The sequence below is a fragment of the Saccostrea cucullata genome, unplaced genomic scaffold (assembly GCF_032062105.1).
Source record: "Saccostrea cucullata isolate Sc308-1 unplaced genomic scaffold, CSIRO_AGI_Scuc_v1 ctg3062, whole genome shotgun sequence".
Lineage (NCBI taxonomy): Eukaryota > Metazoa > Mollusca > Bivalvia > Ostreida > Ostreidae > Saccostrea > Saccostrea cuccullata.
This window is the reverse complement of record NW_026939301.1, coordinates 68,435-85,933: the sequence shown is the minus strand read 5'-3', so window position 1 is coordinate 85,933 and position 17,499 is coordinate 68,435. Positions and strand designations below refer to the sequence as shown.

General features: G+C 31.6%; 1 protein-coding gene across 1 annotated transcript; it reads right to left on the bottom strand.

Annotated features, from left to right (window-relative positions):
• Positions 1-2,387: 2,387 nt before the first annotated feature.
• On the bottom strand, positions 2,388-17,290 carry LOC134252738 (uncharacterized). The gene is made up of 3 exons (XM_062735242.1): positions 17,182-17,290; positions 4,131-4,182; positions 2,388-3,294 (listed from the first exon to the last, which is right to left on the bottom strand). Exons 1-3 carry the CDS (start codon positions 17,288-17,290, stop codon positions 2,388-2,390), a joined length of 1,068 nt encoding a protein of 355 aa, XP_062591226.1.
• Between the last annotated feature and the right edge of the window lie 209 nt (positions 17,291-17,499).

Here is a 17,499-nt window from a genome sequence, read left to right as displayed (position 1 = left end):
CTACATAGAGTAAGTTTGGTAAACGTAAAACGATTCAAAAACAGACCTAAATTATCAGCAAATAATATCAATACTGAAAACAAACAGGTAACTTTGTCAATATGAACTTACTTGTCGATCCAAATCAGCTGATTTTACTTCGATGAAATGAGGTGCAAATAATAAGATAAATACGAGGTTTTAAGCAGAAATATTTACCTGGGAACTTGGACTCTGTAAGATTATAACACAGAAACACAAAATCTAAATGCAAAGATTGTTGTTGAAGTTTTAAAATAAAATTAAAGTGCTGAAAACAAAAAATTCAGAAAAACCGAATCACGTTTTGTAAACTTCCGGTTTATGAATGAACGGATTTCGAGCTCGATCGGAATTCGCAAAACAAAACCGAACTCGATTGAAATACGGAGATGAAACCGAACCCGATCTAAATTGATACGTATGAAATAATACTAACTCTAATCTAAATGTAAATAATAGCTACAAATGGGATTTGGGGTAATATAGGGGGTTTTGGGATTAACTACCAAACAACTCAAAAACCACTGATAACACTGAAGCAACTATGACCTCACAAAATAACACGACAAACTCAAATCAACCAACTTGAACACAACCAATGTAAACTTGTAAATTCAACTATTGTAGTCCTACTGTCTCGTCTGTAAAATGTCAGTTTAAAGAGATAGCAGTTAAATACTAACCAATACTGGGAATGGAATGAAGGAAATATGTGCACTGTTAATTACACAACTTACCAGGCTCTCACTGAGTCACTCTCACTGCAGTACTTCTTACATTTTAAAGTTCTAATAATACCAATATGTGCACGGTAAAAATAATAAACCCAGTTATGACGGACTCAGACAGACAATAATTAACACTGGTCTATAAAAATATTGCTAGCTAACTAAATTGAGGCCTTTTCAAAAAATATTTACACCACTGATTAATAATAAATAATTGAAACTTTACATAGGAAAAAATATACCGGTATACACAAAATTTAACTCTAAATGGTGCACCAAGTTCTAATATCTACAGTTTTTTTTTAAACATGCATGTAACTCACCAGCTGGTAAAGATAAATATCACAGATAGATAATTGCATGCAGTCTCACACTGTCAAAATGCACAACACCGGTGTCACTGATGATCCTACGGAATGTCACTTGTTAGGCGCGGATCAAAGTTTGTAACTTGGGTGTTAAACACATGCAGTCACCACTGAAGTCAGTTCATGGGTCGCAGTCTGATGATCTCCATGGATCGGCAAGGGCACCACACACACCATACACTTGTCTCCAGTCTGCTCCTGATGTATCCTCGGTCACTCAAGGCCACTGTGTCCCAACGTGGGCGCCAAATGTAACAGGGGTATGGAAATAATCGACAACTCCTGTCAGGGTTCTTTATATTTATTCACAGTGGAGTGACATGGCGTATTACATCAATTTTAATATAGCCCTGTAAATATCATAAAACAACAATAAATAAGATGTAAATATCACACACATAATGTTCAATCATTACTTTACATGTAACATGAAGATAATAGATTATCATCCTAAGTTTACACAATTATCATCAAAGGGAGATAACTCTTGAATATATAAATCTTTACATACTTCTCCCAAAATAATCATAAAAAGATATCCAAGATAAAACATATAAATCTCACCATTCTGTGGGAACAGGCTTTCCCAATAAATTAATTGTATGGATTACAAATGTCAGTATGAATGGTGATCTGTAATTTAATACAATATTTTAAAAAATATAATCTATTAAAAATATACCAGTTGCTCACTTTGAACAATATAATCAAAAATATCTTTGATCATCATAAAAACACATAATCTGATTAACATCAAATTACTTCTAGAAAATACTTCATATTGATCTTGTAACCAATAATAAATATGCATCATAAAATAACTTTCTCTCAAAATCATTCAATTTAGTAATGAGTGCAAATGGAAATAGCTTTTGCATTCTATAGGATGAACATTTAAAATAAGAAAATATTAGTAACTTACCAGAGAAGGAAAATCTTCAGTCTCAAGTCTATGTATATAGGTCTAAATAAAGGTCTGGTCTGATCAACCCACAGAACAAAGAATGGTCATAACAAAGCGGGAAAAATCCAGACCAACCAAGAAAACCAATCGAATCCCACCTTTTAAATCAATAACCAATAAAAACCAAAATCACAAAGATCACTGCCAAAATACCTGATCAATGCCCTGGGGTATATATACAAATATGTACAGGTAATACAGGTAAGGGAGAACTAAGGAGTGGATCTAAGTTTTTAATAAGTTAAATAAAAGTTAAAATAAATATTCTGGTAAGTTCTATAACTTTATTATACAAATCTAACACTATTACAGGCGTGACCCTGATGGTGGTCCTGTGTAGGTGAAGCGATGTCTTCCTTTACGATCTGTCACCACTACACCACGAAAACTATCAGACACAATAACATTTCCATTGCGGTTCTCTGTGATGTAATGAGGATTACTATATAGTCCCTGACCTGTGTAGTCGTGTTGTATTGTCTGTATGTGTTGGTTTGTGCTACTGTAACGGTTTACCTTGCCTGCCTTTTCAGCATTTAACAGGCCGACCAGTAGTTCCCCTTTGAAGGCGGAATAATAAACACACCGTGGCTCCCATTCCCTGAAATCTGTTCCTATTATCAATAGGGATCTTGTTTTGTTATCTGTTGAAAGTCTGTAAATGTTTTTGCTATTGTCTATATGAATTAATTCACCTTTATTGTTCACTGTGTGTGCTCCATCCATAGAATTCCACCTATCTGTGGAAATTTTGCATATCAGACGATGTAGAGCCTCCCCTTCTGTGTTTGTCAATATCATATCAGTATTATAGTTGTTGAGCATATTACTGATCCAGAACCGGTCAGAGTTAAGACAAGAAATGTGTATTACCGTACCCTTAGTTTTCAGTTCAATTTTTCTTTGTAACACAGGTGAAGACATCAATTCCAGCAGATCTTCCTTTCTAACTTGTCTCTGTCCTCTCTCTATGATTTGGATTTCACTCAAAAACTCAACCACTTTCTCCAATCTTATTGCATCAGTCAAATAGAGAAAGACGTGCTGTGTAAGATTAAGACGGTCCTTTATTTTTGGGACAAACTTTAAGATGATTTTACAAAATAAGATGAAACTTATCACTCTCTTCTCTGATTGTTCATATTTATGTTCAAAGTTTTCTATGCTGACGAGATTTTTGTGCAGTTTTCTCTTATTTTGTAATTTGTGAATCCTGAAATTGTGCAATCTGACTTGAACATTACACATCAACGTGTCAATGAAGCCCTTTAGTCTCTGGGCTTTTTTTTATCATTTTTAAGTGATGATTGAAGATCTTTGTTTGAGCTGTTTTTAAATCAGTTTTGATGTCTGCCAGGAGAAAACGGTTATTAAAGAGAGCCTTACTTCTAATCCTCTGCATGATGACTCTGAGATGTTTACGGTTTGTTTCATACGCTGTTCTCATGTCCAGTATTTTGTGTTGTGCATGTTTATCAGACTTGGAACAGAAAGGACATTTACATGAATAACAGTATTGTTTATACATTCTGTCTGCATGTCTCACACGGGGTTCGAATTTTTTAATGTCATATTTCTCTCGGTAAATCACAACATTATGGTAAATGGTATCTAATTCAATAACGTGTCTTTCTTTACACTGTAGACACAGGTCATGTTTACACGTGTTACAATAGTATTCCGTGTCTCTCTGACATTGAGAACATTGCCGGACTTTATACTGTTTAGTCAAGGCTTTATACAATACTGATTTATGATGTCTAGTAAGAAAGTTTGTTACGTGTCTCTCTTTACACATAAGACACAGGTCATGTTTACAAGTGTTACAGTTTAATTTTTTGTCTCCCTGATCTTGAGAACATTGCCGTATCGTACACTGTACGCTTGATCCTGAACCCATGATTTAGAAGATTTAAGTCTCTAAAAACACTATCTCCTAAAAGAAATAGAAGAAAATCAAAATAGTTAAAAACGGGATGCTTCCAAATTGAATTCTTTGGAAATTTAGATACTGATTTCTTTTTCTTTATATAATTTTTTTTATCATACGCTGTCTTGTAACTGTTTTCTGGAGTATCATAGTTGTCAAAAAGGTTTACTTCTGAATAACACAAGATATCCAATTACATCTACATGAACATGAGAACCCTCTCTACAGAAATAAACTCAATTTACTTTTCGTCAGTAAAACTCTGTTAGCTGTCTAGAAAAATCGTGTAGGTTATATTATGGCCAGATTTACTAAATATAAAAAAAAAACGCTGAAATATTTTGGATATTTGTAAATGCACTATTTTGTGCATGAGTACCAGTCATCGAAAATACTATTTAGACTGTTAACGGACATAAAAAGAAAATAAAGATGATGACCTACATGTATTAAATATTGTATTTTACAAATATTTAAAATAATTCAAAGTTTTATTATTTTTATCAAATCTAGCGTTGAACAAAAGTAATTATACAAGTAAATGACAACATCGTCAAAAATAAGTCAAACAACATGCAATTTATGAGACAATAAATCAAAATAAATCAAATTTCCATAGAAAGTCATAAATAAGAAAATGTTTATGTATTTGAACCAATTTAAACTAGAAATATCTCGAAGGGTTATGGATATTGCTTTGTCAAAATCTTTTTTGTTTAAGTTGGTATACAAAATTGTTTTTAAAAATCGATTATATATACCTCCATATTTGATTTCCTCTTTTCCTAAGGTATTTCTCCGATCTACACGCACGCTAAAAACACTAGAGGTATTGTTAGCTTGAGTAGCCTCATGATGTACGCTGAATTGTGTTTGTGTTAGATTTTTCGGTTCATATCCCCAAAATTCAGAACTTATGATACAAACACACGTTTGATAAAAACATTTTTTTTACTTTTTCATTCAAAGAGTCTTAATGTTGAAAAAATTGAGGTTGAATGTTATGACTACATATTGATTGTAAAGAAAATGTTAAAGCTCTTCGGGTTTCGATTGATAAATGTTTAGGTGGTGAATGCATTGTTGAATCGATTGTTCAGAAAGTAAATAAGAGATTGCGATTTCTGTACCGACAAGCCCGTTTTTTAGATACTTTTTGTAAAATGACTATGTGCTCAGCAAACATTAATGCAATGTCATATTGATTACGCCTGTAGTGCTTGGTATGCAAGGCTTTGTAAAGCTTTTAAGAAAAAGTTACAAATTTGTCAAAACATTATGGTTCGATTTATTTTAAATTTAGGTCCACAGTCATCTGTGAATTATAAAAAATACTTGAACAATTAAATTTACCAAATATTCAAGATAGAGTCTCTCAGCTTAGACTCAACCATGTTTTTAAAATTTTTCTAGGAAAATCCCCTTCTTATCTTAAGGAATATTTTTTACTTCGGTCAAATTTTACTTGTTATAATACTAGATCAGCATCAAAATCAGATTTTGTTGTACAATTCATTAAGCATAATCAATCTGACTCTTTTTTATTTTAATGGAATCAAAGATTGGGAAATGTTACCAGCAGAAATTAAACCGGTTAAAAATACTGAAAATAAGTTTGCTTTTAAAAGAAATGTCAAGAAATATTTATTAGAAATGGGAATTGCCCAGTGTAAAAGTAAAGTTGTGTTTTATTATTTTTTTCCTTTCTTATCATTAGTTGTCTAGATAACAAGCATGTGGAGATTTGGTATTGACTAGTACTGTCCTTTAAAAAAATAGGTCTTATAAATATATTTATGTCAAGGTAGTGATAATGTAAGTGGAAATAAACGCGAGCAATATTTGAATTATTTAAAATTACGTACAATATGGTGATTAAGTTTTATATACTTTGAACTTAGGCAGTTATGTACTCGGACTATACATAGACTTAAAGTGGACTGTTCAGAGCTGATCCTGGTGAACTGAATATAGATTCTCGAAAAAGAGAATGCTGCAAAAATATATTCTGCCTAATTTTCATGTTTTGATTTCAAATTTTTTTTTTGTGATTGTATGTATAAGTGCAGTGTATAGCTTTTGGAATCTTAATATTGTAGCATTTGTGGGTCGATCTCATGACATACTGACTGTATACAGCAATTAGATAGGTAACAGTCATCAAGAAAGGCAGGCTACTTAGGTATTATCAAGGTGAGTTGTCAGTTTACTGATATTATTATATTATGTTCAGAAAAGTATTTGTTATGAAACAACTTAATTATAAAGCCGGTATATTATAAAAGTGAAGATATCACTATACATGTGAACTATAAAAATGAGTAAAATGACACATGAATTGTTATTTTTGTTATATACATTATTGATACTTACTTTAATTTGGTGAAGAAGAAAAATCAGGATAGATTATTTCAATTTTTTTTTTTAAAAAAATCATTCAAAAAATTCCGAGTCAAATGTATTACTTAAATATAATGAAATATCGCATGAATTCAGGATCAATAATGAAGCACAAAAGGAAACAAAAAAAATCTTCACCCGAGTGAGATAAGAGAATGTCCCTGTAAATTTCAGCAGGCTACATCTTCAGTTAGTTAGGTAATTTACAAATGATAATGGAGAAAGAGACATGCCACTTATTCTTGACATTAATATTTTTATGCTGTTAAAAACCCAAGAAAATCAGCACTTGGAGTAATATTTGAAGTAGAAAGCACCTTTTTAAATTTTGGTAAATTTATTTGTGTTATACGAGGGACATTCAATAAATAATGTCATTAGCTCGATGACATACAACAAAGAAGTCATATGACATTAAGCTAGACTTTCTCTCATTATTGAATCTTTATTGAATTGATAACAGTTTATGTGACCACTTTTCATCACATAGTTTCATCGTGAGAAGCTGGGAAACAAGGGCTATTCGATACATGGCATTATAAATGAATGGTAAAGAATCAGTAAACTAGAGTGAAAATAAAAGCTTCATTAAAGCTGCTCTTAAACGTGTTAAAAATCCAAAAGAAATTTTCACTGAAATATGTGACATTTACATCAACCAATGCCTGTTTTATAGACAAATAAACAAGTGGATTTCAATGATAAAAAATTATATAATGGGCATCAAAATGGATACCGTCCTAGCCAACAAAAATTATAACAACTTATGTACTATTTGCCCAATTTCAACAAATAATATCTGATGATGTATGACTGACTTTAAGACACAGCAAATTTGATATACATCATATCGTGAGTAGTTTACAATGTTTTTAAGAAACGTTTGACGGTAAAAAAGCTTAGTACTCAAAGATCACCCTATATTTTGAAAAATGAGTGAAAACGACAGTGTGTATGAATGTCTTTACAATAAGTTTCAAATATCAGTAACTGTAGTTATCCAATTTTGGTTCATATTCAAACAGATAATGGAACATGAATCTATTGCTTAAAACACTCAATACAAAATTAACCATAAGATTTACTTGATAAAAACAGCAATGGTCTGACAAGAGCAAAGGTATGCAAGAACACAAAGACAGATTTATATGCAATATTCTTAAATATTAGTGGTACTGTTGTTCAATTTCGTATTCGGAGAGACAGTTTAATTTTTGGAAGAGTCTAGAAAGCAATCTTTTTGCAAAAAAAAATCGAAAGGTTTATTAGAGGAAGGACCTAGAATCAGGAATCCGCTACATTAAATTTCTTCATGACAGCGTCCAAACCCTGCACCCCTGAAGATTAAAGGGGTTTTCGGGATTAAAAGAAAGTTAATATTTTTCATTTTAACAATATTCGGTAGATCTTTTACCTTTTGACTTGTTTCTATTTCCAAACTTGAAAAACCACCTTTCAGAAAGAAAAAAAAACAAGTCCAGGAAATCATTGGATCTGCTGTTTTCCAGTATACTAAGGGTCATGCTTAAAAATGTGTTTTAAATACAATCAGAAATTAAATGAAAACTTAAACGACATCTATTTTAATCAAAAGAGATTAATAAGTAAAATCATGAAGACTAAATCATTATAAAGCGTCTTTTGCTTCTTTCCGAGCCCCGGTGACATTATTTATTGAACGTCCCTCGTATATGTATATTTTTTGACATCAGAACATTGAAAAAAAGGTAATACTGATGATGCTAAGCTGAGGCACAATTTTGGATTAATGGATGTAGCATCAATGGTGTATCAATGATTATATGCCTCTGTTGACTTTATGTGTATGCTGTTTTAAAAGATAAGTGACTGTGATTCTGTTGTTGACAACAGGAGAAGCATTTAACTCAGGAATTCTAAGTAATAGCATAATACATGTTTATTTATGTAATATTATTGTATCGACAATATTCCGAATACAGTGTATATTAGTTCATAAATGTGATGAATATCACATTGTCATTGTTTAATCCTGATGCATGTATATATGATACCGATAATGTAAAATGATTTTTTAAGTGACATAATGATACATTACAATGACAAAAGAAATGTTCCAACTCCCAGCCCTTAACATGTGTGTCACTGCCTAGGAGAACTTGATAGAAGGAAAAAATACTTTGACATAAACAAATATATTTTTACTGATATTAGAAATGCACAATACCATTAAACTTTTCTGTATACCCATATCTTGAACTTGGCCTATCTTTATTTCTTCTGCACATATTGTTTCTTAACATTGCTTATTTTGTATTTACCATCTGTGATATTGTTTTTAAATACAGCATGTACTTGAGGGTAACATTGAAAATTTTCTCCCAAAGAAAAACCATGGTCAACTTAGCGCGCAGCTGAGGTTGACCATGGTTTTTAAGGGAGAATATATTCAATGTTACCTTCAACTGCAAGCTGTATTTATTATTAAAAGGCCAAAAGAAAAAAAAACTCTTGTTTCCTGTCCCCGACCTAAAAAAATAGGGTAGGTAGGTAGGAAAAAATTATTTTGAGAAAAAAAATTATTTTTATATCTCACTGAATGCAGAACATACAACATATAATTATAAGAAAAAAGTATGTGAACAGTTTACAAAGCAAGTTTGTTAATGATAAAGAATTATAAGGTAAAGGTATCCTGTAAACTTGTGATGTATTTGTTCTGTAATACATTGTAAATATTGTTGCTCGACTTTAGTATTTTTGGAAAAAACAGGCCTCAATCAAAAAATATATGTGAATATATTCCTTTATCCTTTAAGTCTCTGCTTCACCTTTAGTTTTAGAATAGATATAGTAAACTGAATGTTTTGATCATAAAACAGTCTTTCACAAAATCTTCAGTAATATTCTAAACATGACAAAAACCCTGCAAGTTTAATAGTAAAACATCTGGAATTTTTAACCAAATTTGTTTTCTGTTTAAATCATCTTTAGGATACTCTGTAAAATGCCAGTCAAGCAAAATATTGTTATATATTGAGAAAATGTATTGTATGAAGGTGAAAAGTTTGAGCATATCCATTTCATTTTCAGCATAGATTACCTTGCATAATCCTACAGAAAATAAAGATGATGAATACAGATGAACAGAAATCACTATTGTTAACTTTTGTGAGGAAAACATGTTCATAAAGTATTCATTTAATTTATATTGGCCTATTAAAATGTCACAAATGCTTGAGTTTATAACAAATTGAAGAAAAACACTGTAAATTTCATTTTTGTTTAAAATTCAGATCCAGGGGTATCCAATATACTCTAATTGCAATACAAATACCACAGAATCAGACCTGTTAGTAAGCAGTGAAGAGTTTTTAAAGCAAATATTAATAAAAATAATTAGAAGAAAAATGTTATCAGTTTCATTACACAAAATAACAAACCATTATACTTAAAAAAATGGGCAAAAAGTGGTATTTTATATGTAAAAGATATGTTTACAACAGAAGGTATGAAAAATGTTATGGAAGTAAAAGAAATCATTGAATCAAAGAGTAATTACTTGTGTGAATATCTTATCATGAAAAAAGCGATTAAAAAACTACATATAGATTTTTGTAATGTAAAGAACACTAATACACAAAACCCGTATTTTTATTTTCAAGGGAAAAGTATAAACCCAAAATTTGAAAAATCGGGATTTTATTATAAAATTTTACTTTCTGAAAAGAAACAAAAACCAATAATGGAAGCTAAATGGTCAAAAGATTCAATATAATAAATGGTCAATGGAAAGATATCTATACAGCTAAGATATTAAATATTTTTGATAAACAGATAGCAGAATTCAATTTTAAACTTTTACACAACCAACTGAATTGTAATTATCATATTAGTAAATGGAATAAAGAAGTGGCAAAAAATTGTACATCTTGCGGACAAGTAGAATATATTAAACACTTAATTTTTGAATGTACGGACTCAAAAGGAGTATGGGAAAAATATCTCAAATATTGAATTTAAATCTATCCTGGAAACATTTTGTTGTAGGATTTTATGATGAGTTCAATAACAAAACATTGAATTTTAATAATGTCATATCAATTGTGGGATACAAAATATATAAATACAAAATGAAATGTAGGTTGCAAAACGAAATAGTAAATGCAAATGCAATGTTAACTTTTTTTGAAATCGTGTTTGTATCAGTATTATGTAATAGCAAAGAGTACAAAAAGTGTTAAATCTAACTACTATCTTTTGAAAAAGTTAGCAGACGAATTATAATCTTTATTTTTCTATATACGTTGTAATTAAATTGATATTTTATCTATATATCTATTAAATATGAAATTTTTTTTTACTGAAATATTTATGTCTTTTTCTGAAAATGAAATATTAGTTCTTCTCTATTGTAAACTTTTGTAAATTGAAAATTGAAAAAATATACCGATCCAGGGAGCTCCTGGCACCCCAGGTGAGGTATTAACCGAGGGCTTCTGAGGAAGTTTTACCTCAAAATATGTTGTATGTTATTGGAAATAAATGTATATAAAACTAAAAAAAAAAAAAAAAAAAAATTGTGCTTGAAACCTCAATTAAACTTATATGACTTTCGACAAACTTGTGAGTAAACAAGCACATTGAACTTTTTTCCATGCGATTCTGTAAATCGAATCCATGCTGTTTACGTTAGGTTGTCGGAGTCTGCAACCAAGTGACTTTCGTTGCCATCGGTGGGCGGAGCGTGGAGGCGTGAATGGCATCGTTATCTAACGTTTTGGTACTTTCTTACACGTAATCGTTCTTGTAGTTTTTAATAAGGACTTCTCAGGATGATTTCTTTTCAACAAAGCAAAATTCTTAGCCATAAATTGAAATACAAATCGATGTAACAGTTCTCAATTGGCATTTCTAGGTTGTTTTTCTATTTCACAGAGAATGTGTTTACATACATTATTAAGTGTATTGTTTGTATTGCGACCTGCTCCGCGATCCGATTTTTGCATTTTTAAAAGCCAAATAAGTATTAAATTAATAGAGATATTTGAAAAAAAAAGTGATGGGAACCATTTGGATTTATAATTAAAATATTATACCAAATTTGAATAACATATGACGTCAAATAAAGAAGATATGACAGAAGTTCACGAATTTTTCGAACATAACTCGTTTATTCTAGATCTTTTAAAACTTAAATGTATAAAGGCTAAGAATGGAGAATATATACACAGAAATGATTTAATCTGTAAAAGATCATAATTGAATTATTGAAAAAAATTGTCATTAAAATGTTTATAATCAAATCAGAGAACCGGCTATATACTGGTCTAATTTTCAACCTGTATTCGAACTTAGTAAAGTTAACGTATTCGATGATTGGTACAGAAACACAACATAAATGCTACCTTTATGAGAATTATTTTTCAAACATTATGATAACAATCCTTTTTGCAACAGTTTCTGGTTTTACGGAAGTCAGATAAGTTATCTGGCGCCCACCAAATGATCAGCTGGATCTATAGTAAGTATATTATCTGGCTGCAGCCAGAAAATTTTATGACAACCACCAATCATTTAATATTAACTGACCACCACAAGAAAATTATTTTGCGGCCGTCAGATAACTTTTTGGTGACCATCATTTATTTCATGTGGCGGCTTTCTATAAAATATCATTTTTACATGGCATCTACCGTCTCGCGTACATTTTTAAATTCAGATGTATGTACATCCGGCCTACATGTATGAGGTCTTAAAGTCACTTTTAGCATGCATTATTAAATAAATTAATTTTTCCCCTTTTTATGCAGGTGTAATATAATTAAAGATTTACGTTTGAAATGAGATTTAAAAAAAAAATGAAATTCCAATGTTTCTGAGAAAATCGTTTCTAAAATTTTATACATCTTACATGTTGATTGACACAGGGCCTCGTTTTTTTATGTCTATAAAAAAGCGTAAACTGCCCCAAATTATGTTAAAGGTATAAAATAAGCTAAAAAACTTCATTCCAAATAACTTAATTTCAATATACACAGTGAGGCAAAACGAAAAAACGCTTCAAATGAAGCGTTTTTTTTTTTAAAAAGAAAGTTTCTTCAAGCGGAGTAATATGTTTTCGACGTAACTAATCGAGGCGTAGGCAAGTTATGTCATACAAAATGGATTAAATCTTTTACCCAACCAAATGACGTGTTGCAACTAAAATTAAATTATAGGATCATAATAATTTTACGATAATTATTAACGTTTCTTGCACCCAAATAACATTATAAATACAGGTGACTCTCGATGGCTCGAACTCCGATCTCTCGAAGTTTTCGATCTCTCGAAGTGAACCTTCGATCCCGTTTTTTTCCCCTATATAATTAAGCAAATTTACTCCTGATCTCTCGAACTTCTATCTCTCAAAGTTCTCTATCTCTCGAACCAAAACCTGGGTCCCGTTACACATATTCCATTGAATTTTACTCTCTATCTCTCGATGTTTTGATTGCGCGTGTATACATGCCAATCAAGCGTAAAATGGATGCAGTCTGGACTTACCTAGAAACCGTGAAGGCCTTCGGCTGGCATGGAGGTGTTAATTGGGTGTTTACATAGATGACACTACACCTGTGGGTTGTCCGTGTGTTGTTATCATTAATTGGTTATTATTCACAGGGTAAATTAGAAACAAATTCACAACTTATTTTGAATTGAAACTGAGACGATATTTTTTTTTTAATTAATTTATAGATGTTCGTTTCAGTAAGTTCCCATAGAATATGAACTTTCATTATGATTATATAGAGTCTACATAATCCCAATATGGGAAATATTACACAAGAAATTCTTTTCTCAAGGACAGAATACCGATTAAAAAAAATCTGGTGAACACTGGTGAAGGACCCGATCATCAGATCAAGCCGCGGAATAGCCAAACTTACAACCTATATTCGGGTTTCATGTAATCATGAAATAGGAACAAATAAATAATAAATCTTTAGGAAATCGTTTTATTTATTCCAAATACAACTTACCATTGCTGTTGATATCAAGTAAATTACCTGTAAAATACGATTGAAAATGTGCAATGACATTATTTACATATACTTCCGGTATCTGTAAAAGTAGAACTTTGATGATCGGAACTGAAAATTCCGGATTTTATTTAATTTCCATCTCTCGAACCCTTCGATCTCTCGAACTTTTCTCGCGGTCCCTTGAACTTCGAGAGATCGAGAGTCACCTGTATATTCAAATGAAATCATGACAGGATCTCGCCAACACTTTGCAGAGCACTCATCGTGGCTGTGACAGTCATTCCAGGTTGTACATGTAACAGCACTTTTTGCCAACTGAGAGTATTTGAACAATGCATGCCAAACCAGTAATCTTTAGTTAAATGAATAACTTACGAACTGGATATGTAAGTAATAAGATTGGATACGTACAAAACAAACAAGATTCGTAATTTACAAACCGAATAAAAAAATAAATGAATGTATACATAAATAACAAGCTGGATATATACGTACATAACAAATGGGATTCTTATATCACTAATTGGGTATATACCTAATTAGACATATCCATAACAAATTGGATACATACAACAGAAACTGGTTGTGTAAAAATATGATCGAATATATTCAAATAGAACATTGTTTAATCCAAAGACATATACTCCTTTCTGTTATGATTGTCGGTTTATACTTCTGTAATTGAATAAGACACCTGCAAGGGGGATCAAAATGACCTTTATTCAATATTTTTCTTTGTTAATCTTAAAAAATAATATACTTTCCCATTGCTTTTTGTATCCATTTCCTGAAAATAAAGGTAAAAATTTCAGCATTTGACATTGCTATCAAACTGGTCAACACGGGATATGGAACTTAATGTTAATTATCCATCTGCTCTAAAGTTCATCGATTTTTTTTTTCAAATCCATACATTGATTCACATTAATAATAATAGCTTAATCTTCAAATGGAAAATAGTTTGAAGTATGAAGCGTTGCTTACTTTTTTCAGAAATTAATATTTTTTCTAATCATGGTGTAAAGAAAATGATATCTTAATTAGAAATATCAACAAAAATAAAAGTATGAGAAATTTATGAAAACAAGAAGCCCATGGGCCACATCGCTCACCTGAGCACTACGGGTAGGAAAAAGTAGAAAATGGCTTTTTATTATAAAGTTTAAATACAAAAGTAGACCAATGACCAATCATGGATTTGCTATTTTTTATAAGATGATGTTTAAAGATTTTTCTCACCTGAGCACTACGGGTAGTAAAAAGTAGAAAATGGCTTTTTATTATAAAGTTTAAATCCAAAAGTAGACCAATGACCAAACATGGATTTGCTATTTTTTATAAGATGATTTTTCAAGATTTTTCCAAGATATATCTTTAAAAACTTTGGTCGGCCATTTTGGCTCCGCCCTACCCCTGAGGGTCATGATTTGAACAAATTTGAATCTACACTACTTGAGCATGCTTCCATATAAATATGATGAATTATGGCTTTGTCATTCTTGCGAAAAAGATTTTTAAAGAATTTTCCTATATATTTCTATGTAAAACTTTGGTCGGCCATTTTGGTCCCGCCCTACCCCTGGGGGTCATGATTTGAAAAAATTTGAATTTGCACAACCTGTGCATGCTTCCATATAAATATGATGAATTATGGCTTTGTCACTCTCGTGGAGAAGATCTTTAAAGAATTCTCCAATATATTTCTATGTAAATTTTTGGTTGGCCATTTTGGCCCCGCCCTACTCCCGGGGGTCATGATTTGAACAAATTTGAATCTACACTACCTCAACATGCTTCCATATAAATATGATGAATTATGGTCTTAACATTCTTGAGAAGAAGATTTTTAAAGAATTTTCCTATATATTTCTTTGTAAAACTTTGGTTGGCCATTTTGGACCCGCCCTACCCCTGGGGGTCATGATTTGAACAAATTTGAATCTACACTACCTGTGCATGCTTCCATGTAAATATGATGAATTATGGCGTTGTCATTCTTGAGAAGAAGATTTTTAAAGAATTTTCCTATATATTTCTATGTAAAACTTTGGTCGGCCATTTTGGCCCCGCCCTACTCCCGGGGGTCATGATTTAAAAAAAAATTGAATCTACACTACCTGAACATGGTTCCATATAAATATGATGAATTATGGCTTTGACATTCTTGAGAAGAAGATTTTAAAAGAATTTTCCTATATATTTCTATGTAAAACTTTGGTCGGCCATTTTAGCCCCACCCTACCCCCAGGGGTCATGATTTGAACGACTTGAATCTACTCTACCTGAGCATGCTTCCGAATAAACATGATGAATTATGGCTTTGTCAATCTTGAGAAGAAGATTTTTAAAGAATGTTCTTATATATTTCTATGTAAAACTTTGGTCGGCCATTTTGGCCCCGCCCTACCCCCGGGGGTCATGATTTGAACAAATTTGAATCTACACTACCTGAGGATGTTTCCCCATAAGTTTCATCTTTTCTGGCACTGTGGTTCTTGAAAAAAAGATTTTTAAAATATGCTACCAAATTTTCATTAATTCCCAATTATCTCCACTTGAATGAGGGCGTGGCCCTTCATTTGAACAAACTTGAATTCCTTTCACCCAAGGATACTTTGTGGCAAGTTTGGTTGAAATTGGCCCAGTGGTTCTTGAGAAGAAGTCGAAAATGTGAAAAGTTTACAGACAGACGGACAGACGGACAGCTAGACAGACAGACAGACAGAAGGACAGACGCACAGACAGACGGACGCCGGACAAAATGTGATCAGAAAAACTCACTTGAGCTTTCAGCTCAGGTGAGCTAAAAAGTATAATGTCATACTATCTAATTCTGATTTGAACAGATAATTAAACATTCAAATTTTTATACTTGTATAGTTATATACGTCAAACAACAAGATTTATCTTTCCATTAACGCCCTGAAGATATTTTTAACGAAACGGAATATTAACTAACTGTTTATAAACAATTCTGCATCTTAATTTTCTGAAATAATCAAAAGACGTGTACGTCAAAGATAGAAATACCTCAATTTTTACAGTTTACAGGAATTAAGTTTAAAGGGTTTAGCAAACTATTATAGATAATAAATGAAAATATTGCAATAGAGACTAGAAATCAATATCTGTTCATTGTATTACATTGTTTTGAGTTGAATATAAAAATGGTCCCCATTAAAGAACTAATGTACCATTGTTGAATGCATGGGGAGTTATTACCTAACAACAATAAACATGGTCAACGATAATCTAATTAGTTACATTTTCCATAGATAGATGAAAAACAATTTATTATATAGAACTATATAGATGAAATATTTTATCAATGAGGTACAGTTACCTGCCTCAGAGCTTTTTTCTTTTATTGCATTGATATACACACAATGTGTTGTAGTCCCATAAACCAACCCAAAGGAGATGAGTGTTGTTGTCGTAACTTAGGCTAAGTGGTCATTTAACTCCCTGCTCTTGTATCAGAATCTGTGACAGAAATTAACCATTAATATCAATGATTGGTACTATGTTTGTGATCGGATCAGATTCCGTGTGCAAAATTGTGCTGGAGGTCCTGTGTAGGAGAAGCGATGTATTCCTCCACGATCTGTCACTACTACTTGGTCTAATTATGAGACAATAACATCCCTATTGCCGTTCTCCCTGATGTATCCAGGTGTTCTGTACAGTTGTTGACCCTCGTTGGTTGGTTGTTTTGTCTGTACGTGTTGTCTTGTGTTATCGTAACGGTTTACCTTTATCTTACCTGACTCTACAACATAAATGAACATTCCTCCCAGTAGATCTCCATTAAGGATAGAGGAATAGACACACCGTGGAGCCCATGGATTTGTTCCCTTTATCACTGTAGACATTTGTATTATCTGTAGAAATGTAAAAACTAGAATTATCATAAAACTATGTAATAACAATTTGCAAAATGATAAAAACATTAAATACAGGTAGCTGTAAATTTAATTCAAAAAATTATTTTAATTAATTTATTGACATGTGCTATTTTGTATGAGAAATCTTAATTAACAAAAATAAGTATAGCCTCACAGAAAGTAATTGGCAATGATTC